The sequence below is a fragment of the Prionailurus bengalensis genome, chromosome C1 (genome assembly GCF_016509475.1).
Source record: "Prionailurus bengalensis isolate Pbe53 chromosome C1, Fcat_Pben_1.1_paternal_pri, whole genome shotgun sequence".
Lineage (NCBI taxonomy): Eukaryota > Metazoa > Chordata > Mammalia > Carnivora > Felidae > Prionailurus > Prionailurus bengalensis.
The window spans coordinates 48,697,718-48,723,269 of NC_057345.1; the positions used below are offsets into that span (position 1 = coordinate 48,697,718).

General features: G+C 42.9%; 1 protein-coding gene across 4 annotated transcripts in view; it reads left to right on the forward strand.

The window, feature by feature from the left end:
• FGGY (FGGY carbohydrate kinase domain containing) overlaps positions 1–25,552 on the forward strand; it is a 421,185-nt gene that overhangs the window by 264,239 nt on the left and 131,394 nt on the right. For all 4 annotated transcript variants that reach the window (XM_043575117.1, XM_043575119.1, XM_043575120.1 and 1 more), the window contains one exon: positions 14,820–14,927. In XM_043575117.1, coding sequence (XP_043431052.1) covers positions 14,820–14,927 — 108 coding nt within the window. The remainder of the gene's footprint in view (positions 1–14,819; positions 14,928–25,552) is intronic.

The window sequence follows — 25,552 nt, forward strand, 5'->3', positions numbered from 1 at the left end:
AAAATGCAGCCATGTCCTTTCTGTTGTGTGGTACAACTGACTACAGGATGAGTCCCTCTGCAACATCTGTCTTCGTACAAAATCAAAGCTTTTAAATTCAGCCAGCGAGGCTCTCCTCTGGTGCATCATCCTACAGGAGACCAGAGGGATGATGGCTTTGTGGGGGATATAAAGGTGCTTCTGACTTCTCTGAAATCATGTACATCCACTCTCAGTATTAGGCCAACGGAGAAATTACTGACCTTTGAAATAAAAAGAAGGGTCTTCAAGTTGACATTGGCACTTTGTGTCCAGGTGAATGAGAGCGATTCATCTGAATTTTCAGGGCTTCCTCTCTTTATCAAAAAAAAAAACAAAAAAACAAAATGACTTTTCCTACTTCCTACAGGTGTCGAGCATTGGTGGAGCTAGTGACAGCTGTCTGGAAACCCTCTGTAGCACAGAGACGTCTTAGGGGCATTGAGCCCATTGGGAACATGGGCTGTTGAATGGGGAACATATGTGGTGTGCGGTATTTCCTCCATGGAAGACTACCTTTACCCTTGGCCGTAGGCAAGTGTCCTTCTGTAGGGTGTGGGTACCAGGCTGGTGTCCTCAGTTGAGTCCACTTCTGGGTGATGATCCTAAACAAGACTTTCAGGGCAGGGAGAGCTAGTGGAGTGCATTTTAGCCAAAGTTATTGGGGAAAGCCAGGATTTGGAAGACTAAATCCAGATGCTAGGCCCTGTGGAGCAGACATGACATGGATGAGGGATGGAGCAAGGGTCTTGGGCCAGATGTTAACTGAACCAGGGCAGAGTCAGGTGGTTTCAAAGTGCAGGTCATGGGGCGCCTGGGTGGCTCAGTCGGTTGAGCGTCCGACTTCAGCTCAGGTCATGATCTCGCAGTTGACGAGTTCAAGCCCTGCCATTGGGCTCTGTGCTGACAGCTCAGAGCCTGGAGCCTGCTTCCGATTCTGTGTCTCCCTCTCTCTCTGCCCCTCCCTCGCTTATGCTCTCTCTCTCTCTCTGTCAAGAATAAATAAAACATTAAAAAAAAAAAGTGCAGGTCAGATGTGTAGCTTGGGCAGTTTAAAAGTCCAAGATCAAAGTAGCACTTTGGGACCGTTGAAAGCATAGAGGGGCCAAAAGCTGTGGGAGCGTGAATCAGGACAGAGGAGATGGATAGAATGAGGTGAGGCAGTGAAGGGCTTTTGGATAAACATATTTTGATGGAACTGTTGACTTAGCAAAATAGAAGAAACCACACACATTTACACACCATGAAGCTGATCTGCAGCCCCGAGGCTCCAGGGGTCCAGGGAAGGCCCAGCTCTGTGTGGGACACTTACGTAGCCTGTGGACCACAAGAACTTTGGGGCAATGTAACAGGTGATTATCATCCATTATGCATTCAGTTGTGAATCAGAACAAATTAAAATGAACCGTCGTGCAAGTCCAACTCTGGTAATCCTGAATGTGTGCTTGAGAGGGGATGGCAGTGGGTTCGTGGGCTTCTGGCTACAGAGTAACCAAAACGTAACTTGGGACTATTTCCTCATTGCCTTCAAGAGAAAAATCCCAATTACTTAGCCTGTCATGATAGAGCCTTCATGATCTAACCTCTGCCTGTCCTCCCACTCATAGGTTTGATTTTTTTTTTTTTTCTTATCTCCTGTTCCTGGAAGCCTTACCTTGAGCAAGTTCTATAACTCCTCTAAGCCTCAGTTCCTGCATCTGTAAAATGGGAATACTGATACCTGTCTTTACAGGCCTGCGGTAATTATTAAGTGAGATAATGCACATAAAGCCACTTAACATAGTCCTTTGCTCCTCATATATGGCAATTCCACATTTGTGGGATTTTGGTTATTATTACTGTAAATTCTGCCTTGCAGCCAAACCATAATACTCTCTTCATGCCATTGTTATACTGAGAACCTACGCCTTTATTAACGTGCTTATCAGAGTTTCTTGCTATTCGTAGATTAGCTGTCATACATCCTAACTACATTGAAAACCTAGGACAATGACAGTATCTTTTTCATCCGTTTCCCTAGAACCTGACCCCATAGTAGGTGCTCAGTTAAATGTTTGTTGAAGAAATGTGTGAAGTGTCTCTTTTCCAGAATCTTGATGCCCACCAGTCCCCAGATGCTTCCTGGGTCCCCCTCTCATTACCCATGTTAGGCACCTACTGTGTGTGGGAAACCACACCAGGTGCTTGCATGCATGATGTCGGTTAATAGCCCCACAACCCTACAAGGCAGCTAGCCTATAAACTCTTGACAGGTGAGTGCAGAGCCTCGATTAACAGAAATGCCTCAAGTCTAAACATTAGATGACTTTTTTACCATGAACCCACTAGGAACCCACATTGAGATCCAAACAGTCCTCCTGGTCTGGCATAAAAAATGAGACCCAGATTTCTTCCACTTAAAACTCACTGTATCTCCAGCTATTCCCACCCTCTGCTGGCACTGCTGTTGTTTGTACCTTACCAGGATTAAGCAGACCGGTCTGTACTCTGAACTCAGAAAAATACAGAGGAAACATTTCCTGGCTTTAAGAAAACGAGAGTGCAGCTCTTAATTGTTGATTATTTACTGTGTGCAGGCAGCACGTCAGGGCTTTCTTTGCATTGCTTCTAATCTTTCTGAACATCCTGGAAGATGAATATTCTTGTGTGTCTTTTACGCTGGAGGAAACCGGCATTTGCCAGGGTCTCATAGCTTGATGATGGAGTTGTGATTCCTGACCTGGCTAAACCAAAACGCCCCACTGCACAGCACCAGTCATCCTGGAGGAAGTAGTCTCCCTGGCCCCCCGGCCTCTCTAACCCCCGCACCCTTCTCTGTACCCACCCAGAGGCAGCTGCACAGGGACATTCCCTCCTACCATGGCTGAGTGCTCAGTCACCACCTTGAGAGCGCAGGCCAGTGAAGCGGAAAAATAGCTCTTACTCCTCACTCTGACATCTGTCCCTCAGGTGAGAGCCAAATTCTCAAATTGCTAGGCCAATGGCGAATAAGTCTACACCACACACACAGGGTATCACAGTCTACACCATCACACAGAGAGTTCTGCCGGAATTCACACATCCTGGAAGCCAGGCTGGCGTTGGTGACCAGTTTCGTTTAATGTTGTCTCTGATTGCTGCATGATGAGTGGGGAGAAGGGAGGAAGGAAGGCAGGACCATAGGGAAGCACACTGATCTCCAGAAGCCGGCTTTGGTTTGCTCCTTGAGAGCATTCTTAGGCACTGGCCTGACCCTTCCCTGTAAACCCACAGCAAGAGCTCAAATGTCCGGGAAGGGAAAGGGCAAGGGCTGGTTCCACTGGCCCCTTACATTCTTTGGACTTCTGTTGTTCTTCCGGTAGCCAGGAGGCAGCCTGGTATAAGGAGAAGAGCATAGCCTTCTTCCCAACCAGACCGAACCAGATCAAATCAAATCCCCATTCCGCCACCTGGAGCATCTATATGACTGTAAACAAGGCTCGGGACTTTTGTGAGTCAGAGTATCTTCATCTGTAACCTGAAGGAAGTGGCAGGATTATCATGAAGATTATGCAGGAGAATGTGTATCAAACAATCAGCACCTAGTAGGTGCTTGGCAAATGTTAGTGGCCTTCCCTCCCTTGCCTGCCTCCATTCACCTGTAATAACTTCTTTAAAAAAAGCCATTGTAACTGTCATTCATTTGTTACTTTGCGAGCCCAATTGTTACCGATTAATAACACAGAAACTATTTAAACCACTCTCACAGAACTGTAACTCTGCCCTACATCATGTCATATTATTTCACAGATAGCTGTTTCTCCCCCTCTCTTCCCTGTTATCCCCTGTTTTTCTTTCGTCTAAGGAAATCCAGATGGGCCCTATACATTCTTCTACACTGGATAGCCTCCGCCAAGGGTTAAAATCAGGTCTGTTTCACATGCAGATGATCTATTCATAACAAAAGCTGCCTCCTGGCCTTTGGCCACAGCTGAACACTGTTACTCTCAAGCCCTCATTTCATTTGTTTCTGATTGTCCTACAGTGTTTACATATCTTACTTATTAGCATGGTCTTTTATAGAGTACAGGCAGAGGGCAAACCCTCCAGATCAGCTTTCCCTCTGAGTGCCCTTTCTTCCTCTCGTCTCCTTACCTCTGTGGACTATTTCTCTTCCAAAAAAACTCACTCAAATAGGGAAGCAATTTTTAAGTCCCCCCCCCTTTTTTTTAAATCTGAGAGTCACTTAGCATTCTCAAAAAACTGCTGTTGAATATGGAGAAAAGGGAAAAGATAGCACGGGAATATATGATTTCTCTCTCTCTCTCTCTGTCTCTCTGTCTCTCTCTCTCTGTCTCTCTCTCTCTCTCTCTCTCTCTCCTCCCCCCCCCCCCCCTTTGACAAAGGAAAATCCCATCTTGTCTACTGGCTTTCCAAGGGACATACTCCATTCAGGGCACAAAGAGAGCTGGGCTGACTCTGTCTGCCTTCCGGGTCCTTGTCTCTCCTGTGTGCAGCCTTTTTTCTATAAAAAGGTGTCTCAAGAAGCTTGTGGACTCTTGAGTCAGATTTGAGTCTAAAAGCTGGTTCTGCCCCTCTTTGTGAGCCTGGAAACTTGAATTAACATCCTTGAAGCTCATTTCCCTTGACCATCGAAACCAGGTGACACAGCCTTGCCCAGCATCGCAGGTGGGGGAGTGGATGTAAAACTGCCCCATGTGGGGACGACAGAAGCTTCGCATAGACATCTCTCCAGCTGATGGCGGTGACTCCCTGGTGTGCTGGCCTGTGTAGGATTCAGAGGCATGGCCCAGACACGGCAGGAAGATGGGCCCTTATCGCTGTCTGACATGGACGTGCTGGTACCTGTGTCGCTTGTGTGCTGCCTCTGGTAACATATTCGGTGGCCAAACAACGTGGGGTTCCTACCCTGTCTCTCCATCTTTCTCCTGACCTCCTGCTATCTGACCATCACGACTTTTTAATGCTCTCGCAGTCTCCTTCATTACAGAGCAGATGTAAGGGATGAACTCCTTCACCCTAACACTCGATAAACATTTGTCAGTTTATGACACGTGGGCGGTCCCTCAGTCACGGAACCACCCAAGTGTCCCAGAGTCTTTAGTTCTCTTTGCCCGGCCACTTTAGCCTTCTCATCTTCTCTTAGGCCAAAAGCGGAGAGACAGTTCTGAAGATTGGGATTCTTCATGTCCAGACTTGTGTGGACACGTCCCAGGTCCCAAATTTCCTGAGCTGAACCTGAGAAGCAGGAGTGGGTTCTTTCGGGGAGTGCTTCCAAAAGGCAATGATTGATGCATCTGCCCAGAAATGATGACTTTTTTCAAAAGAGGCCCTGCTATAATTCAGCCAGGATTCTCTTTGCCTTTACACCTTACCCTGTTAACAGGTACCTCTCAGTTGTGCTTACGCCCAATGACAGATCTTGCCAGTAGAAGTTAATGCACCTGAGTGATTGTGTTGATTCCTATCTTGCTCCTTCTCTACAGCCCGTGCAAACCCTGTACCCTACTTTAGATTTCCAGTCAAGATGGTGTCAGATCTTGCTTTTTAAAGTTAAATGCCTGCATGTAATCCACTCCATAAATAAGAAATACACCTTGGCCAGTGTGGAGGTGATGATATTAATACAGGCTCCGTTTCCCTGGGTCACTGAATGTACCAGGCACTGTACCAAGGCCTATAATAGATTGTGCCACATTTAGTCTTTACGGGTCTATAAAAGAGGTCCTGTTTGCCCCACTTTCCAGAGGAACACCCCAAGGACCAAAGTCATACAGCAAGTTAGGACCAAACATTCAGAGCCACACCAGACAATCTCTACACCCGGGGTCAGACTTATGAGACAACATGTGAGACTAGACACTGGTATCAAAGCAAAAGTCGTAACAAGGGCAGCTCAGAAGCTGAGCAGGAGTGGGGCAGGAAGAGAAAGTGCCCACAACTTAGCAGTCGGAAGTCAGAGGGTACCTGACCGAGACTCTGTGCGTTGGGGTGCCGTGTGCTTGTTACAGAGAAAAGGCTGTGTCATGCTCGTGTGCACCTGCTGACCGGCCTTGGCTGTAAGGCTGCCTGAGGCAATTTTTTTTTTACTGAACTCTGTAAGGGAGAGCTGCTTTTCCTAAACAGCTAGTTTAGAATCAAAGGGAGGCATCGGCTGGGTCGTATTGGAGAAGCACTCAGTTAGTCCTCTGCTCACTCCTGGGGATGTGACAGAAGTAGAAGATAGGGTTCTGACTCGGAGGGTCCAGCTCACCATGTGACCTTGGAACATCTGGTGACCACCACGCAGAAAGGGCGCCCTCTCTCCTCTCATTAGCTGCCTCCCCTTCCCCCACTCACATCACTAGCCCCTCCTCCCTTACTCACAGGATCCACAGAAGAGACCGATAACTGTTTACCCACTGCGGATTGTTTAGGCTGTGAAAAGACGCAAACTATGATTTTATATCTTTGGGGTCATACAGCTCTTGGAACTTTCAAAGCTGAGAGCCGGTCTGACCTCACTGGAGCCAGTCAAGCATCTGTAGAGAGGAGGCCAAGTGTGGCTTCTTGTCTGCAAGGGAGAGAAAATTGGGGGAAATTTTAGGACTGCCTCAAAAGTTTTCTTGGTCATTCAGTCTCTTGCAAAGCAACTTTGGGTGTGTTTTAAGTGTATGTGAATGAGAAACATATGGATTAAATTTCTCTTGTGATCACATATGGGTTTCAGAATGATGAAGAATAAGGAATTCAGGGTTTAAGGAGTCCAAAATACTTTGCAAATAACTCAGGACATTGCAAACAACATTTGGCTGCCTCCCTCCATCCCAGATTTGGGGACTGTTTGGTTGGGTGACAAACCCATTCAGTGCCCTCCCCGCCTGCTCAACTGCTAAGCCCCAGGAGGTATCTGTAGACAGGTTTCATGTGTTCTTGTTTTGCTCAAACTGAAATAAAGGGATTGGATTTCTAGGAAGGGCATGCTCTATACTGGAGGACTCTTAACCTTTCAGAAACCTCCAAATATAGCAAAGGGAGATTTGGCAAGCCTGAAGCTTTGTTAACTTTGTGCCGCTTACAGGTGAATTACAGCTGTGAATATCTGCGACATTGTTAATAACTTTAGCCATGTGCTGCATTTGTATGGTTTGGTTTACAAAGCATATTATATGCACATAGCATATTAAGTATGCATTACTTAATTATGTAATCCAATTACATATGACTTACGGATGTAGGTATACACACTTAGACATATATGTCAAAATAATCTACAGTATAGAAGGACAGAAGGTTAAGGAAGATGCCGGAAGAAGCAGCTAATAACCCAGTCAGAGTTTAGAGAAGCTTCCCAGAGCAGATGATATTGAGCTAAGTTCTATAAAAGGACATGGAAGGGTTAGGGGGAAGTCAGAAGAAATGCCTTTTAGAGAGAAGAGAAATTATGAAGACATACAGATGAGAAAGAAGGTGGTGTACGTGGGGATTTCTGGGCTGTGATGGGCTCGTTGGAGTAAAAATAATGGGGCAAAGGATGAGGAAATGTACCATGTGTGATTAGACCAGACTTGTAGATAAAAGCCAGGTCAGAAAGCTCTCCTATGTCACGGGGAACTTCTAAAGGATGTTTATAATAGGGCCTGAGTTTGGGACGAAAATTTGGGACTCAACAGCACAAAAGTTGTCAGTGCACGTGTGGGAATGGATGGGCTGCCCCCGTGAGATGTGCCGAGTGAGACAAGTAAAGAGGAGTAAATCCAGGAAGGAAGAGCAAGGAGAACCTTCCAAAGGGACAGCACTAAGAAGGGGCAAAGCCTAGACTCCAACCCAGGACTTTGTATTCCAGATCTTCCCACTGTCCCAAAAAGGAGTGGAATTAAACCATCTGTTATTTCACATTTCTTGAGGGGATATCACGTCCTAAGATTTTTAAACACATTATACCACTTAGGACTCACACAAAACTCTGTGGGAGGTGAGATTATCCCCATTTATAGATGAGGAAACTGAGTCCCAGAGAGATTTAAAGGAACATGGCTAATAAACAACCCAACCACAATTGAAACTGAGGTTTGTCTGACTCCAAGGTCTCTGCTGACGTTACTAAACCGTGTTCACTGCCTTTTGAGAGCAGATGTGGTTCCTCACTATTTCATAGGAGAAGCAAGTAACTCACTACAGTTCCATCTGAGAAGTGCAAAAATAGAGGTCAATGCTAAGAGCCCTATTCAAAAACCAAATTCTCTCTGCTCTTTTTTGCACTGTGTAGTGAGCTGGGAGTTGGCTGGAATGTGTATAATTTTTTTTTTCTAGTAAGACGATAGCACAGTCCATTTGGAGGGAGAGATGAGCCACCACGGAAATACTCAGTCCCACACATGCCTGCGGCTACCCTCTAAAATTCCCAACCTGGCTGGAGGCACTCAAAACAAAACCTCCTGTTCCCTCTCAGGACCACTGGCGCCTGGAGCCTGCCTGCTGCCCCTGCCAGAGGTTTAGGCCAACCTCGGGGATGATGGGGTGGGGGCAAGGCCGAACGGAAATTGCTGCAGTAGCTCCCTGCTCTGAGCCCAGTCATCTCTCCCAGAAAGAGGTGTGAGCAGGCGCTCGGGCTTTAGCACCGAAGGGAAACTCAGCTGACAGCAGCGCGGCCTTAGATGAAACTCAGCCAGTGGCATCCACTAACGGAGCCAGCTTGGGCACAGACATGAAAAGAGGCAGGAACAAATGGAGAGAGGCTTCTAATCCCTGCTGCACCATTTCAGATCCTTGTGATCCTGGGTAGTTTGCCTACCCTCTGCATGCCTTTGTCTTCAGCTATAAAATGGGCTGTGCGTATTTGACTCCGTATACTATCAGGGTCATTGCAAGACTGAATACAAATAGAAACTTACAAATCACTTGATACCTGACTGACACCCAGCCCATCCTGTGCTCTGGCTCCTCCTAGATTGCAAACCTCAAGAGGCTCTGATGCCCATCTTTCCGTATCTATTCGTGTTGGAAACAATAGTTTGAATTCAGTGTGTATCCAATAAATACTTGCTGAATATGTGCTCAGCAAATATAAGAGATTATAATTATAGATGGTAGCCATTATATACAACCCATGAAGTTGACAGTCAACAAATGCCCCTTATAATCCTGGCCACGGGTCACAGAGGTGGCAAAGCAAAGTCGGTAGTTAAGAGAAGCCCCTCGAGACCACCCAGTTTGATCTTCTGAGCCACAGAGCAGAGTCTGTGTTGAAAGAGCTTGCTGGAGAATTCTGATTGGCCGGCTGGAGAAGAATGACTCCGCTTCTTGGAATCTTAGATAATCTCAAAGACAAAGGAGATATTAAATATTCTAGTCCAATCTAACTACCTTATAGACGAGGAAAATAAAGTCGGCAGAGGAAAAGAAGTTGGTAGTCCATAGCTTGGATCTTGTTTGGATCCAAAGGTACCCTTTTATATACTATCTATCTGATTTCCTTCAACTTAGATTTCCTCGTTTGTGGGGTAAGTATAATAGGACCTATCTCATTGGGATGTCACAAGTATTATGCGATAGAACCTCTGTAAAGAGCCTAAAAGAGTATTTGGCATCTTCTGAAGCCCACAGTAACTGTTAGCGATTGCCATTTTAGTATTTCTTATTATTATCCTTATTTCTGCGTTATTTCTTACTCTCGTTGCTTGACTTAGAGGGTTGTTTGAGGCTTTTTTCCTTTTAAAAAGCCACAGCTTTTTCAAAATTGAATTTTTCACAAGCATTAGGACATATAAATGCAGAAATACACCTGTCCTTCAAACTTTATGACCTTTTATTTCAAGTAAAATTCAGAACGTTAAGCCCTCATGAAAACCAGAATGCTTGTGCAGCTTCATGAGTGTGCCCCTAGCCCACACAGTCCTTTCTACCTGGCATGCCCTCCTTCTTTACTTAGGGAAACACTTACTCCTCCTTCAAGGCCTCGTTCTGTGTGATCACCTATGGAAAGACTACAGCTTGGGTTCCTACCCCTCCTTCCCTCTCTTACTGTGGGGCTTAGCATGATTTGTTGTAATTTCTGAATTTCTGCCTCTTGTCTGCCTGGTCAGACTAGGAGCTCTTTGAGGAAAGGAGCCACGCCTTATTATTAATTATTCGTGTTATTACCATTTTACTTTGTTACTTTAATAGCCTCGATGCTGATCTCAGTGCCTGGCGTATGGTGTGCAACCAAATGTTTTGTCTCATTGTGGGCTTCTTTAACTTTATTGATAGCACACACAATTTAAGAATAGAGCAAGGGTCTGTGTACTGTTTAAACAATACCACATGGAATACTCATATACCACCACCCATTAAAAAGAATGAGAATATTTCCAGTACCTTCTAAGTGCAAATATTTATACAATTAAATAAATGTTAACTAGTTTCTTGTATTTTGCTTAATGTTCTAGCTCTTTGAAGTAATCTTGAATCTTGATTTGGACATGCCCCATTCTAAGCAATCCTCCCAAGTTAACACCATCTGAAAACATGATAAGCTTTACTTCTGTATCACTTTCTACTTCAGTGTTAACAATATTGGCTAAATCAGGCCATGGACAAATCTAGAGACCTTCTTACATGATCATAATTACTTTTGGCTGTGGTCATTCAACTCTGTCACCTGACTGTTCTCTCATACAAACTTCGTTTCAAGGAGAACTAATGTCTATTTGGTATTTAACATATAATAAGGTCTTAGTAGGTGATAACTTATTTCATCTTCACAGAAGTCTTTCAACATTCACATCGATACTCCCATTTTTGTATAACCATATATTTTCTTTTCCTCTTTTCTTTTAAGTAATCTCTGTTATCCAACATGGGGCCCAAACTCACGACCCTGAGATCAAGAGTAACACGCTCCACTGACTGAACCAGCCAGGTGCCCCTTAATCCTCCCATTTTGTTAAATGTTTATTTTTGAGAGGGAGAAAGAAAGAGGCAGAGAGAGGGGGAGAATCTTAAGCAGGCTCTGTGCTGACAGCACGGGGCTTAGACTCCCAAACCACAAGATCTGAGCCGAAATCAAGAGTCAGAAGCCTAGTCGACTGAGCCACCGAGGTGCCCTGATCCTTCCATTTTTGAATTGAGGCTGAGGCCCATTTATGTCCTTGTGTAAGATCACCTGGCTGGAATATGGCAGTTGGGAATAGAATAAAGATAGGTATTTGACTCAACCCACGTGTTCTCCTCTTCACAAGTGTATTGGAGAAAATTTATCAAAAGCTTTTGGAAATGCAGATTCCCTAACTTATTTGTCAGCAAAACCAAAAGGTTTGTTCCATTTGAATGAGTCTGTATTGACTGTGATGGCCCTTGCTCTCTGCCTTCGAGAGGCAAAGAAGGATTCCAAGAAGCAAAGGTAGCCTAAAACTAAGACAACACTTTGGCAGAGACAACTATGGAACCTGTAGAGTGTGGTGCCTGACTGCTTGGCAGTTTTTATAACCTTGGACACGCAGTTGAACTCTCTCAGCCTTAGTTTACACATCTAGACAATAGGAATAATGATGGAATCTTCCCTTAGGGTTTTCATGAGGGTTAAGTGATTTAATTCCTATAATATGCTTGGAGTAAGGCCTTTGGTAAGTAGCCAGTCCATCTTAGCTGTTGTTGTTGCCAACAACACCACGATTACTAGGAAGTCAGCGTCCTGCACAGACAGTTGTTACCAGTGGAGTAAAATGAACTCCCTCCTTTGGGTAACAGAGCAGCCTCCAGGATAGCCCACAGCATGGGTTAAGAGCTTTCACAAAAATATTTTTAAATATTTAGGTTCATTGCAAAGGATTAAAGCACACAGACATATACAAATGCGCGTTCTCTCTCTCTCTCAAAACAAACTATTACTTGTTTTCTCCAAGAGCACAGGGCTTGGAAGTGATTGGAAATGCTCTGGGGAACATATTTCTGTCTTGGTTTCCTCGCTTCACTCAGATGTCTGATGAGAAGCATTTGCCATTTCAAACGAGTGAGCGTGAGCAGGAGTCAGCTCAAAGCTTTATACGTGGGCAGAGCCAGGCAAAGCCTTCACCTGACATTTCGGAACCACAGAACCACACTCTTCCAATGGAGCTCTGCTATGGCTGACTCAGGAGCAGGTTTAAATTTTGAGACAGGGTGGAGGTGGGGTGTGATGTGTAACCTTCCAAAGCAGAGTATGTACTATAAGTTACAAATAAAGCCTGCCATCTGGTTTGAGGCCGGCATCTGCCTGGGTTCAAATCCCACCTTGGGCAGTTACTAACTGAGTGACTGTGGATATCTTATGCAGCCTCTCTGAGACTTATCTATCAAATGGGGCTAAGAGTCCTGGAAGGGAAGGGGTGCCGGGCAGGAAAAGAGATGATTTGACTTTGGTGGTTATCCATCTACCTGTCAAACACAGGGTTCTTAATGGTTGTGAACGTGAGCTATCTTATTCACCCCAAAGCCACTCTGGGATGCAGTTTAGGGAGTAGTTTCTAGGCCCGGCAGGTGGTAAATGTTCACGGGCAAGTGACAAAAATGAAGATCGTGTAGTGTGTGCTCCTTCTGGCTGGAACACTCTCTGTATCGTACACACATACACAAAAGCTCATATACGCACACTCCTACTCACACACATACCTTCACACCTACTAAATAACTTCTATATATGTTTTACTTCGTAATTCTGATGTTACCTCCTAAGAAAGCCTTCCCTGACCCATAGACTGGATTAGGTACCTCACTTATTTGCTCTTATCAGACCTTTTGATTTTCATTCATTTACATATCACGCTTTATAATTACACATCGTGTGATGGTCTGATTAATATCTTTCTGAGGCTGCCCAATGATTTATCTCTTTTGCCTAGGTCGGAAGGGTTTTCTAGGACGCAAGGCCTTCAGTACTAAACCAAGAGATTCCTGGCCAAACTTGAATGATTGGTCGCTGTAATCTGTCTGAGGGCAGGGGCTGTGCTGTTTTGTTTAACATTCATTGCCAGTGCCTGGCACAGACTTGGATCACAGTGGGAGTTCAGGAAACATCTGTTATAACAGTAAGGAAAGAAGTATGTCAATGTAAGCCAAACTGACTTTTCTTGCAAAAGTCTGTCTTTTTCCCCTGACATTATTCTTTCTTTTTTAGGTGTTAAATGTCCCTTTTTATAAATTATCTTGATTTCACACAATTTAGAGTTGACAGTGTTTTGTAGTTCCCTTACCTTGCCTCACCTCCTTCCTGTTGGAGCTTTGGAAATCCTGATTTGAGGACTCACTAGTTTAGTGAAAAGGCAACTGGAACGGTTGGGGTCAAGACAATTAAATAATGTTTGTCCGTGTGCTAAAATGCTGGACTAAAAATTTCATGAGGGCAGAAATCATGAATATTCAGTTCATTTCTATATCCCCAGGATGAGACATAGTACCAAGCACATAATAAGGGCTGAATAAATATTTGTAGGATAAATGAATGAATGGATTTGCTGCCTATCCAGAAGACATGTGGGAGTAGATCTGACATGCCTCCCTCCCTTTCCCTCCCCACCCTCCCCTACACTTATCCACAACCAGAAATATGACTTCAACACTCATCCCTGCTAGATGGATGAGAAACATGCACCATTCCAAATGAGTGAACATGTGGTCCGTCCTCGTCCGTCCAGGTTCATGTCTTGATGTATTCTCCTAATACCTGAAAGGACTTCTGTGGTCTGCTACAAACACACTGTTGCAGTGTCTTGAGTCCTAAGAACACCTCTCCCTCACCTACATGGCTTTGTTCAAGCCCTTCCCTTGACCTAGAATGACTGCCTCAGTCCTGCCCGTCTGAGCTATGTCCTATTCCCTAAGACCATTCACTCCTGGCCTGCTCTGTCCCTCCATAACATTCTATGTATTGTCTTTACCATCCCGTGGACCACACTGCATCCTATTTGTCTATTTACCTGTGGAACTCCCCTCTAGATTGGTAGATTCCTGAAGATAAGAACTCTGTGTGATTCATCTCTTTGTCCCCAGCACCCAAGAGGGGGAGATGGCATGCTATTAGTTGCCTAGTAAGTAGTTGGAGAAGGAAGGAAATGTGTCACTTACTATTACCACAGAAATGCTAGGTGTCAAACACAAAATGTTAGTGATATACAAGACATGTGTTTTTGTTCACAAGTCTGTCAGTTAGCTGGGTGATTGTGGTGATCTGGGCTTGTTAGTGCTGGTTGACTAGGGTGATCTACTGATCTTGTTTGGGCTGTCTCTTATATCTGAGATACACCTGCTACATTTGGGTTGCCTCAGTTCTGTTGCATGTCCTTCCATCCAGCAGGTTAGTCTGGGCTCTTCTCTTTGCAGAGGTTGAGAACCAAGAGGGAGAGTAGAAGCACACAGTCCTCTTGAGACCTAAGCCTAGAAGACTGGTGGTACGACTTCCGTCTCATTGTGTTGGCCAGGACAAGTCACCAGGCTGACCTAGATTCCATGGGTGGGGACTCCACCTGTCAGTGAGAGAAGTTGTAAAGTCACATTGCAGAGGAAATGGACACAGGGAGGGGTAGAGAATGGGGGACATTTTTGCAATCAGTCTACCACAGAGAGGGAGCCAGCAAGGAAATGTCCTACCAGTTTCTTTCCAAAATGATCTTTTGCTACTCCGACATCTTAAATGAATGTAACAGGAAGACCTTCATCCAAAGATGAAGCCATGCCCTTCCTTTGGAAGGAATGACTTTCTTACCAAAGAAGGTATTTAATAAGAAGTTGAATCACATGGTCACAGAAACATCAGATGGGAGGAGGATAAGGCTTCTTCTAGCCCTGAGCGTCAATTATTTTCACATACTTTGCCTCTTTCTTTTCAGATCAGCAAAGACCCAATTTTTGTACCAGGTGTCTGGGGCCCTTATTTCTCAGCCATGGTCCCTGGGTTCTGGCTGAATGAAGGTGGTCAGAGCGTTACTGGAAAATTGGTAAGTTGAAACTTTCTCAATACGGGCTTAAATGTTTTCATAGCCTTGATTAGTCCATTTTGTCACCCTCCCCATTTACCCCATATATAAAATTTGCAGGCTCCTAAATCAGAAGAATTAGCTTTCTTTTAGAGCACAGCCTAACATATGGTGCATATGCAGCATGCATTTGCCAAAGGAATAAATGTTGGTCCAGGCACTGGTGACTAACGCATCTTGACACCTACCTTTCATGCAAAAATCCATTTTTTTTTTCTCACGTCCATGAGAGTGATACTCTACTCTGTAAAAAGGACCATGTTGCTCTCCAGCCAGAATCCTTCAGGGTTCTCCATAGCCTTGGGGACCTCATTCAGATAGTTTTCTGGGCACATCGCATCTTTCATGGTCCAGCCCTTCCAGTCCCACACATGTACTTGTCGCTAAGGCTAGATTGCCTTACCCACAACTTCCCCATGGCTTATGTTATTCTACTCCTCTGTGCCTCTGGATGTGTTTCTTTCTCTGCTCAGAGAGTTCTTTACCACCTGGATAATTTTAGTTGTCCTTTAAGACATGACTCTACTTATAGTATTCTATTATTATTGGTTTCCTAATCTGTCATTTCCAGAAATCTATGAGCTCCTTAAAGGCAAAGGCCATATCATACTTGTCTTTGCATCAAGCTCAGTGCCTCCTTCATAGAAGGTGCTTCATAAATTTGATGAATTTGTGGGGTTGTCTAATAGGGAAGATAGAAGATGCATAAAAGTGACATGAATACTATACCAGAAGTGCAAAGCAGAGTTGACCTAAAGCTAGGTTAAAGAGCTAACTCTTTGAGGGGGAGAAAGCATTTGTGCTGAGTCTTAAAAGGTAAATAGGGACAAACCAGGCAAAGAAGGGTAGGGCTACTCTTTTAGGCAGAACTGGCATAGGACCAAAGATATGGGAGTTAAAAATAACAAGGCCTACTCGAGGTAATAGCACATAGTCCAGCGTTTAAATTGTGACATAAACTGTTCTTAGAAGAATGACTTAGGATAAAAGTTAGAGAGCTGGGCAGGGGCCACATCATAAGAAGTCCCTGTAGAACATGCTCGGGAGCTGATACTTGTCTGGTGGACCAAGGGGAACCAGCAAACGGTTGGCAGAGCGGACGCATATGTTCAGATCTCAGTTGTCCAGACTCCAGCTAGCAGCCGTGAGGAAGAAGGCCTGAGGACACGTGGCTGAAGGTGGGGAGATGATTTTAGTAGGTTAGTCCACAGACAGAAAGCCTTGCGGGCTTGAATGAGGACAGTGGCAATGATGACTGAGAACTCAGGTCAGGAGAGGTCAGTGGGCCCTCAGGGAGATTACATGTGGAAGGCAAGGGAGAATGAGACCTAGGCTCAGCCAACCTCACATTTACTGTGTTACACTGAAATCATCTGTTTATGGCCTGATTCCGATACCGACTCTCCAAATGTTCAGCAGAGTTATAGTAGTCTGATCCAAAGCTGGCTATGGATGCAAGTCACCATTAGTTTCCATTTCTTAGTATACTGCTATTTTATACTTAGCTGCCTCAGGTTCTCTTTCACCGTCCATGGAAGCATAGATGAATGGCTAGATTCAAAGCACACGTTCTGGAGGAATTAAATGGATTAGGTCTTCATCAGGCCCTGCTTTTGAGGAGCTCACTGTCTAGTAGGGAAGCTTAGTGACTTCCCTACCCAATCAGACATAACATCTGATTGGTCTTAATAACCCCATGCTAGAGAAGTTGAGATGACACCGCTGTCTGAAGGTGCCATGGGACTCAGGCTTTCCATTCTCCTATTTTAACTAGTGTCATGTGTTTACACAACTGTCAACCTAGATATCCGTTCTTCTCTGTGACACATTGAAAATCCATTACTGAAATATAGCCCTTTTCAACCCTGCGTCATAGTATAATCACCCTTCGCAGACCCAGAACTCCTGGATCACACAATCCAGAGACTTTGTGTTTTTTTTTTTTTAACAAGGATCATGATCCAGTAAACCAACTCTTTGTGCAGGATGCATTGTTCGTGCAGCTGTCTATCAACAGGTTTTCAGAGACTTAATATGCAAATTGAACATCTGTGTCAGTCTGGAAACACTCTTCCCAGTATTTGGCTCAAAGTTTGCTCTGTTGCTATGGATATAAGCCATCTTTTCCCAAACATTATGACATATCTTTGTGGATAAGAATTGGTTCCGCTTGTTTCACGAGCCCTGAATTTAAATAAAAAATGTGACCTCTTTTTCGCCATTAATAAAATCTTCATAATAGTCTACTATGACTTTCGATGGGAGTCATGGAAATTGTTGGCCCTTCTGTAGTTAGTTGATTTTGTGCCATCAGCCAATCAAGCTGTGTTCGGAGTTACACTTTGGGCAATTCTACTTCTATGGTTTTATTGGCCGTAGACTAACCTATGGGTTATAGACAGCAAAATCTTAGGAAATCTAAATGCTCACATGATGGGACAAAATCTGAGTCAAGAACAGAACAGATCACCCAAAGCATCAGTCCAGAGAAGACAAGCAAAGAGACAGAAACAACCTATAAAATAGATAAAATAAGAATAATAATGATAGTAATAATAAAAATCACATTTAATTGAGTATCTTTTTCTGTGGACAGGACTTATATATATAATCTTGTTAACTCCTTGCATGATATTTATAATCATCACAATGCCTGCCATTCATTTTTAAGGCTTATTTCCCAGTTTCAGTGCCAAGAGCTTTGCATATACATCTCATTTAATTCTCTCGAAACGCCTGTAAAATAGCTACAGTTGTTGTCCATATTTTTCCGATGAAGAAGAAAAACTCTGGGTAGCAAGCACAGCCCCAGGAGATTCCTAGTGCACTATCAGTGGCCTTTTTCTGTGGCTTCTTTGCCTTCCTTTCCTTTTACTTATTCTCCTCAATTCTGTTGTGAACTCTGACCTCTGGTTTTACAACACATTGGTTTCCTAGAGAACACTGCAGGGAGGAAGTTACATTTTTTTATGTTCTTTGTCTCAAATGCACATCTCTGACATGCTGCGTCTGTTCCGTTATTGCATTGTCCAAAGTACATTCTAAACATGCAGTCACAAACATAACCACCTGAAGCAGAAGAGGAGAGAAAGGAGAGGAAGAGGAAAGGGAAGGAGGAGAAAGAGAAGGAAAAGAAATAAAAAGAAACAAAAAACTACCTAATCTCTAGATTTGCGGGGTGGGAAGCTATTTTGTCTCATTTTTATAATTAAAAAAAAAGAAAGAAAGAAAAAGAAAAGATCATCTATCCCAAAGCAAATCCTTCCTTCCAAGTATGTGAATAGATTGCTACTGGAAAACAAAACAAAACAAAACAAACTCCATCTGGTTAACTTCAGCATGAAGAAAAAAAAATAGAATAGGATTTCTTCTGGCTTTGGACCTCTTATAGTTTCATTCGACTGAGACTTGCATTCATTTTCCACTCATTTCAGACTTGTGCCACTGATACTCATTTCCTTTTAGAAGGGCACATGCCTCCATCCTGTGGATGATTGATTTTAGTTGCATCAGTTGGGCACCCATCAGGGATTGCCTCGTGCTTGTCAATACTCTCTCCAAAATAGTTGTGCAAAAAATATTGCTTTTTGTCCAGACCTTTTTCATAGAACACCAACCCGTGCAGTCACCAGTTGCTGAAACTGGTTTCCAGCTGGACCATGGCCATCCCTCTCTCCAAACACTCTTGTCTGTCTTACTTGGAGTCATTTTCATTGGGGGAGGTGTAGAGCGAGGGAGGCAAAGTCAAATTTGTGGCTTTGGCTTTCTGGGACAGGTAGGCTTGGGTGAGGGTTACCTTTGAATTGTTTGAACCTAGAATTTAAATTTATGAACTTAAGCTCCAGGGTCACCATGTAGCAAGACGTTGTGTGCCCAGAATTCTGGCATTTGTGCTTTGGGAAGCCTCTCTGTCCGCTGCCTTATCCCCAGTGCTAGTCAGCCTGGCCCTAGCCTCAGGAAGTCAGTCAGTCTTCCATAAGCGGGTGTACAAAGACCTTGCAGTGTGGGTGCATGGGGTGCATGGATGGAGATAGTGATTTCACCCCTTCCATTATGTTGCAGTGATTACACTGGGCCAAGCAAGAATACGGTCACATGATTCCTGTCCTCCAGTAGCTTATCTAATGGGAAGGCTGGATAGAGACCTGATAATTATTAGTTAGTGTAGCACATAGACTGTGCTATCCCTGCAGCCTACTGGGAGTATCTGCTATGTGACAAACACCTTCAGGCCCTTTCTGATCAACCCAGCCTGTCTGTGTGGCCAGTGTTATTACGTCAGTTTTACGGTTCAGAACAATGAGGTAACTTGATCATAGCCTTAATAGTTGTAAGTGGGGAAGCTTTGATTCAAACCCAAGTGGGCTACCAGAAGCCCCAGATCTCTCCAGAACCGGACCTGACTTTTGTGGAGCTACATTTTTGAGTTTTTCCTACACTTGTCTTATATAGTCCCTTGAGAAGCAATTATTGTGAGTTAGTAGGACTTTCTTTTCAAGTGTATTGAAGCAAATACAGTTGACAGGCTTTGTAGGACCATGAGAGAAAAAATGCTATGTGTATCAGTATTGACAGATTCTGTGTATAGACTTAGGTATGTCCCCAGCATTTCACATTGGCTAATTGAAATGACTTCGTGGATACAAAGACCTACCCTGGATAAATAAACTCTTCTGTGTTCCCTCCCACCCAGGCTTTCACTGTATTTTTTGTATACACACCTGGATTCCTGCACAGCTCTCTGATGACCTTCTTTCTTCTAATCCTTCCCTCTCTGATTCTTTTGTCTTAGTGTGTCCCGCTCAAACAAGGTACTATAGACTGGGTGGCTTATATACAGCAACACTTTATTTCTCACAGCTGTAGAGGCCGGGAGGCCAAGATCAAGGCAGCACCTTGGTTGGGTTCTGGTGAGGATCCTCTTCTGGGTTGAAGAAGAAGTGGAAGGGGAGGACTCTGGTCTCCTCAACCCCTTACAAAGGCATTAATCCCATTCATTAGGGCTCTACCTTCATACTTAATCACCTCCCAAAGGCCCCACCTCCCAATACCATCGCTTTGGTCGTTAGGATTTCAACGTGTGAATTTTGAAGGGACACAACATTTAGTCCACAGAATTTCAACTATGTGTTGAAAGCACATAGATGTGACCCTTTCACTCTTGACACCTCTCCAGTTATCTGTAGGATAAAGTCTAAACTCTTTAGAGTGATGCTTGTTTAAACAGCCAGTATTTATTGAGTGCCTATGTTCATGTTACCGTTCTGAGTGAGAAATAGTGACGAAAATAGCTTCTTCTGCACCCCACTCCAAAAATATGCCCCTTGTCAAGCTTACATTCTAACAAGAAGAGACGGATCATACACAATACATAGAATGAGAAAGCCATAGAGTTTATTTTATGGTTAAAGTTGTTAAAAGAGGAAGTAAGCTTATGGATTCAGGTGAGCAGTTTGCAATTTAAAAAAAAAAAAGTGGTCAGGGTAAACCTTACTGATGTGACATACAAACTTAACAACAAGGAGGGGAAGGAAATTCGACATTTGGAAACCTGAAGGAAGAATGTACCAGGCCAAGGGAACAACCAGTGCAAAGGTCCTGAGGGAGGATTGCCTGCCTGCGACATTACAGGAACAGCAAGGAGGCCACAAAGATGGAGCAGAATGACCCAAAATGAGAGTTGTAGGGAATAAGTTTACGAGGTAATTTGGGACTATATTATTGGTCACTGTGAAAATTTTGGCTTTTGCTCTGAGGGAAATGGAAAGCCACTGGAGAATTATGAGCACAGGACAGATATGACTTAGTTTTTGAAGGATCATTCAGACTGCTGCCTGACTGCTATGTTGGGAATAAACTGTGGGATGGGGGGTGTGAGAGACAGAAGCAGTGACACCCCAAAGAGGCTTTTGCAGTAAACCAGCTGAAAGATGGGGTTGATGGCAGTGGAGCTGGTAAAATGTGGTCGTATTTGGGGATGTATTTTGAAGGTAGAGACGGTGAGGTTTCCTGATGGATTGGATGTGAAAGGTGCAGCAGAGAGGGAGAGGTCAAGGTTTCTGAAGGATAGCATTGCTATCAATGGAGAGAAGATAGAGTCAATGTCAAGGAGGCGGGGGTGGGGATTTCAGAATTACCGTTTTCTAACTCTGGTAACTGATACATTCTCTGTGTTGATCCTCAATTATTTGTCTTCATTTGAGTAAAGACCACCTCATTTATATTTTTATCAAAACAAAAAAATTGGGATGAATTCTTGACTCCCCCCTTCCCTTCTCTGGCCACATCCAGTCAGAAGGTCCTATGGATTCTAAGTCCAAAATGTATAACATCTCTCCATCTATTTTTTTTTTAACCTTCTCTCCCAGCACCACCAGTCAAAGCACCATTTTCTCCGTCCAAGTCTATGTAAAGTGCATCTTTTATACACAGTATATAGTTGGGTCTTGCTTTCCTGCAGTCTTGTAATCTCTGATGTTTACTCTGATGTTGAAACTACCTACAATTCAATGTGAAGGTGAATGTTGTTGGATTTAGGTCTTCCATTTTGCTCTTTGTTTTCTGTGATTCTGGTTTTGTTTTGTTTTGTTTTGTTTTGTTTTGTTTTGTTTTGTTTTGTTTTGTTTTTTCTCTCTCCTTTTCTGCCATCTTTTGGATTATTCAAATATCTTTCAATTTTCTGAATTCCATTTAAATTCTTCTATTTGCTTTTTAGGTATGATAGTTTGAATTCCTTTAAATGATGTCTTTGGGAATTATATACAATAAACGTCATGAACTTTTCAGCCTACTTAGATTGTATATTATAAACTTCATGCAATATAGAAAAAGCATTCAACTGTGTAGTTACATGCTACCCCCCCAACTCTTAAATGCTATAAGTCATAATATGCGTGATGTCTACATATGTTATACATCCAACAATATAGTAGCTGCTATGTTGTTTGCTTTATTTTAATTTTTTTAAGTTTATCTATTTATTTTGAAAGAGAGAGGAAGTGTGTGTGTGTGTGAGCAGGGGAAGGGACAGAAAGAGAGGGAGAGAGAGAATCCCAAGCAGGCTCCATGTTGTCAATGCAGAGCCTGATGCAGTGCTTGATGTCATATGCAGGGCTCAATCTCACAAACTGTGAGATCATGACCTGAGCCGAAATCATGAGTCTGTATGATTCTTAACTGACTGATCCTCTCTGGCACCCCTGTTGTTTGCTTTAAATAACGCATTAGTCTGCCCAGGGTGCCATACCAAAATACCATAGACTGGGTGACTTAAACGATAAACATTTATTTCCTTACAGTTTGGTGGATAGAAGTCCCTGACCATAGTGCTAGAAAATTAAGTTTCTGATGAGAGCTGTCTTCTTGGCTTGTGGACAGCAGCCTCTCCCTGTGTCCTCACGTGGCCTTTTCCAGGTGCATGCATGTAGTGAGAGAGCTTTGGTGATCCTTGCTCTTCTTATAAGGACAGCAGTTCTATCATGTTAGGGCCCTACCCGTGTGACCTCGTATGACCTTATTTACCTCCGTAAAGTCTCTATTTCCTGTCACATGGAAGGTTGGGGCTTCACATCAGAATTTTGGGAGGATACAATTCAGTCCCTAATAAGTCATACGTATTTCAAAGAAATTCTGAGAAGCAACCATTATCTTTTGCATTTACCTACCTGTTTACCATCCCCGTTGTTTTTTTTTTCTGTCTGAAAATGTAAATATCTAATATTTTCCTTATCCTGGAGAACCCACTTCAGCATTTATTCATTTCTTGTAGTTGTACTGACAAAAAAGAAAAAAAAATAGGTTTTTTTTTTTCCTTTTTTAGTGATTTATTTTACCTTCTATCTTGAAAGATATTTTTGCTCAATACAGAATTCTTGGTTGGGGCACCTGGGTGGCTTACTCAGTTGAGCCTCCAACTCTTGATTTCGGCTTAAGTCATGATCCCCGGGTCATGGGATGGAGCCCCGTGACGGTCTCCACATTGAGCAGGTCTCCTGGTTGGGATTCTCTCTCTCTATCTCTGCCCCTCTCCCCCCACTTGTGCTCTCTGTCTCCCTCAAATAAAAAATTATCGTGGTTGACAGGTTTTTTGTTTGTTTTTCTTCAGTGCTTAAAGATGTTACTATCTTGTATTCTGGCACTCTTTTTTTCTCAGGAGAAGTCCACCATCGTTGGTATTGTTTGTCCCATGCGTACAGTATATTATTTTTCTTCTACCACGTTCTTGATTTTCTCTTAACCTTTGATTTTTATTATGGTGTGCCCAGACATGGTGTTCTTCGGATTTATCCTTCTTCTCCCGGATTTGCAAAACTTCTTGAATTTGTAAATTTCTCTCTTTCACCAAGTTTGGGAAATTGTCAGCATTTATTTATTTAAACATAGATAAATACTGCATCCATATGCCACAGCAGCAATATAAACAGCACCACAAGATTAATATACCTAGAAGACAAAAGAAAGTATTTAGAACTGTGGTTCCCTAGTGACCTAGCAAGCCATCCTTTCCACAGACCCTGCAGTTGGAGTGAGAGTAAACTTCAGCACAGGTGGTGGCTCTTGACAATACATTTCCTAATGCAGTAATAAGAAACACCAGCAATGTGAGGCTAGGAATAATAAGACAAATGTTTTATAGGTAATAGATATGGCAGATCTTCATTTAGCAACAAGAGTAGAGGTGTGGTTCCCATGAATCTGTACCACCCCTGGCTTAGGTATTTTCCCTGGGGGATGATACTATATATTTGCCCCTTAATATCATCAGAGGGTGTGCCTGTATGATATATAGGCATCTCCATTGCACCCATACTCACAGACCTACCTCATTACCAAGGCCCCGTGTGCTCTTATTCCTCATACTGTGACTCCAGTTACATATATTTGAGACCCTTGGGCATTGTCCCATAGGCCCATGAGGGATTTTTCCCCCCCAGTCTCTGCCTCTCTATCACCCCTCCCACCTCTCTCTCTGTCTCCTTCTCTCCCTCACTTCCCCTCCTTCCCTCTTCCCCCTCACAATTAAGTACTCTCTCTGGGTCTCTTTTCAAGTTCATTGACTTTCCTCTTTTATCTTCAATCAGTGTGATGCCTATCCACTAAATATTTCGGGTATAATATTTATCAATACTAGAATTTCCGTTTTAATAGTTTTTGCTTCTTTGCTATTTCTTCTCTATTTATTGATTATGAGAATATTCTCCTATCCTAAAGCATTATTAAACTATTGACTTCATTTTTCTTGGTTTATTTATTGCTTGTTTAAATGTTTATTTGTTAAGGTGAGCAATATTACATTCAACAATGTCAATACATACCAGTGCTCAGATCAAGCAACAATATTAGTCTTCTTCTCACCTCTCCTCCTTTTTTGGATGTATAGCAAATTTTTCTTCATGTTGATTTTATTTTGTTTATTTTTTTATTTTCAGCATATTTTTTATTTAAGTTCAAGTTCATTAACAATGTTGTAGTCTTGGCTTCTATTTTCAGTATAATTAACGTACAGTGTTTTATTAGTTTCAGGCATACAATACAGTGATTCAACAATTCTATACAATACTCCACGCTCATCATGATAAGTGTACTCTTAATTCCCATCACTATTTTCCCCATCCCTCTACCCACCCACTTTCCCTCTGGTAACCATCAGTTCTCTATAGTTAGAAGTCTGTTTTTCGTTTGTCTTTTTTCTTTGCTTGTTTTGATTCTTAAATTCCACATAGGAGTAAAATCATATGGTATTTGTCTTTCTCTGACATTTCACTTAGCATCGTATCTCTATGTCCATGTATATTGTTGCAAATGGCAAGGTTTCATTCTTTTTGGTGGCTGGGTAATATTCCAGTGTGTGTGTGTGTGTGTGTGTGTGTGTGTGTGTGTGTGTGTATTTACATCTATACGTACATATACATACATACATACCACCTCTTCTTTATTGGGACACTTAGGTTCCTTCCATATCTTTGCTATTGTAAATAATACTGCAGTAAATATAGGGTTGCATATGTCTTTTTGAATTAGTGTTTTTGTCTTCTTTGTATAAATACACAATAGTGGAATTAAGGGATCCTATAGTAATTCTATTTTTTATTCTTTGAAGAACCTCTACACTGTTTTCCACAGTGCCTGCACCAATTTACATTTCTATCAACTGTACATGAAGGTTCCTTTTTCTCCACGTCTTTACCAACACTAGTTATTTCTTGTGTGTGTGTGTGTGTTTTATTTTAGCCATTCTTACAGTAGTGAGGTGATTATCTCATTGTGGTTTTGATTTGCATTTCCCTGATGATGAGTGATGTTGAGCATCTTTTCATGTGTCTGTTGGCCATTTGTATGTCTTCTTTGGGGAAATGTCTGTTTAAGTCTTCCGCCAAATTTTAATTTGATTATTTGGTGGGGGGGGGCTTGGTGTTGAGTTGTATACATTATTTTATTATTTTACTTCTTGGTTTTCTTTTCTTTTCTTTTCCTTTCCTTTCTTTTCTTTTCTTTTCTTTTCTTTTTTTTTTTTTTTTTTAATTTTTTTTTCAACGTTTATTTATTTTTGGGACAGAGAGAGACAGAGCATGAACGGGGGAGGGTCA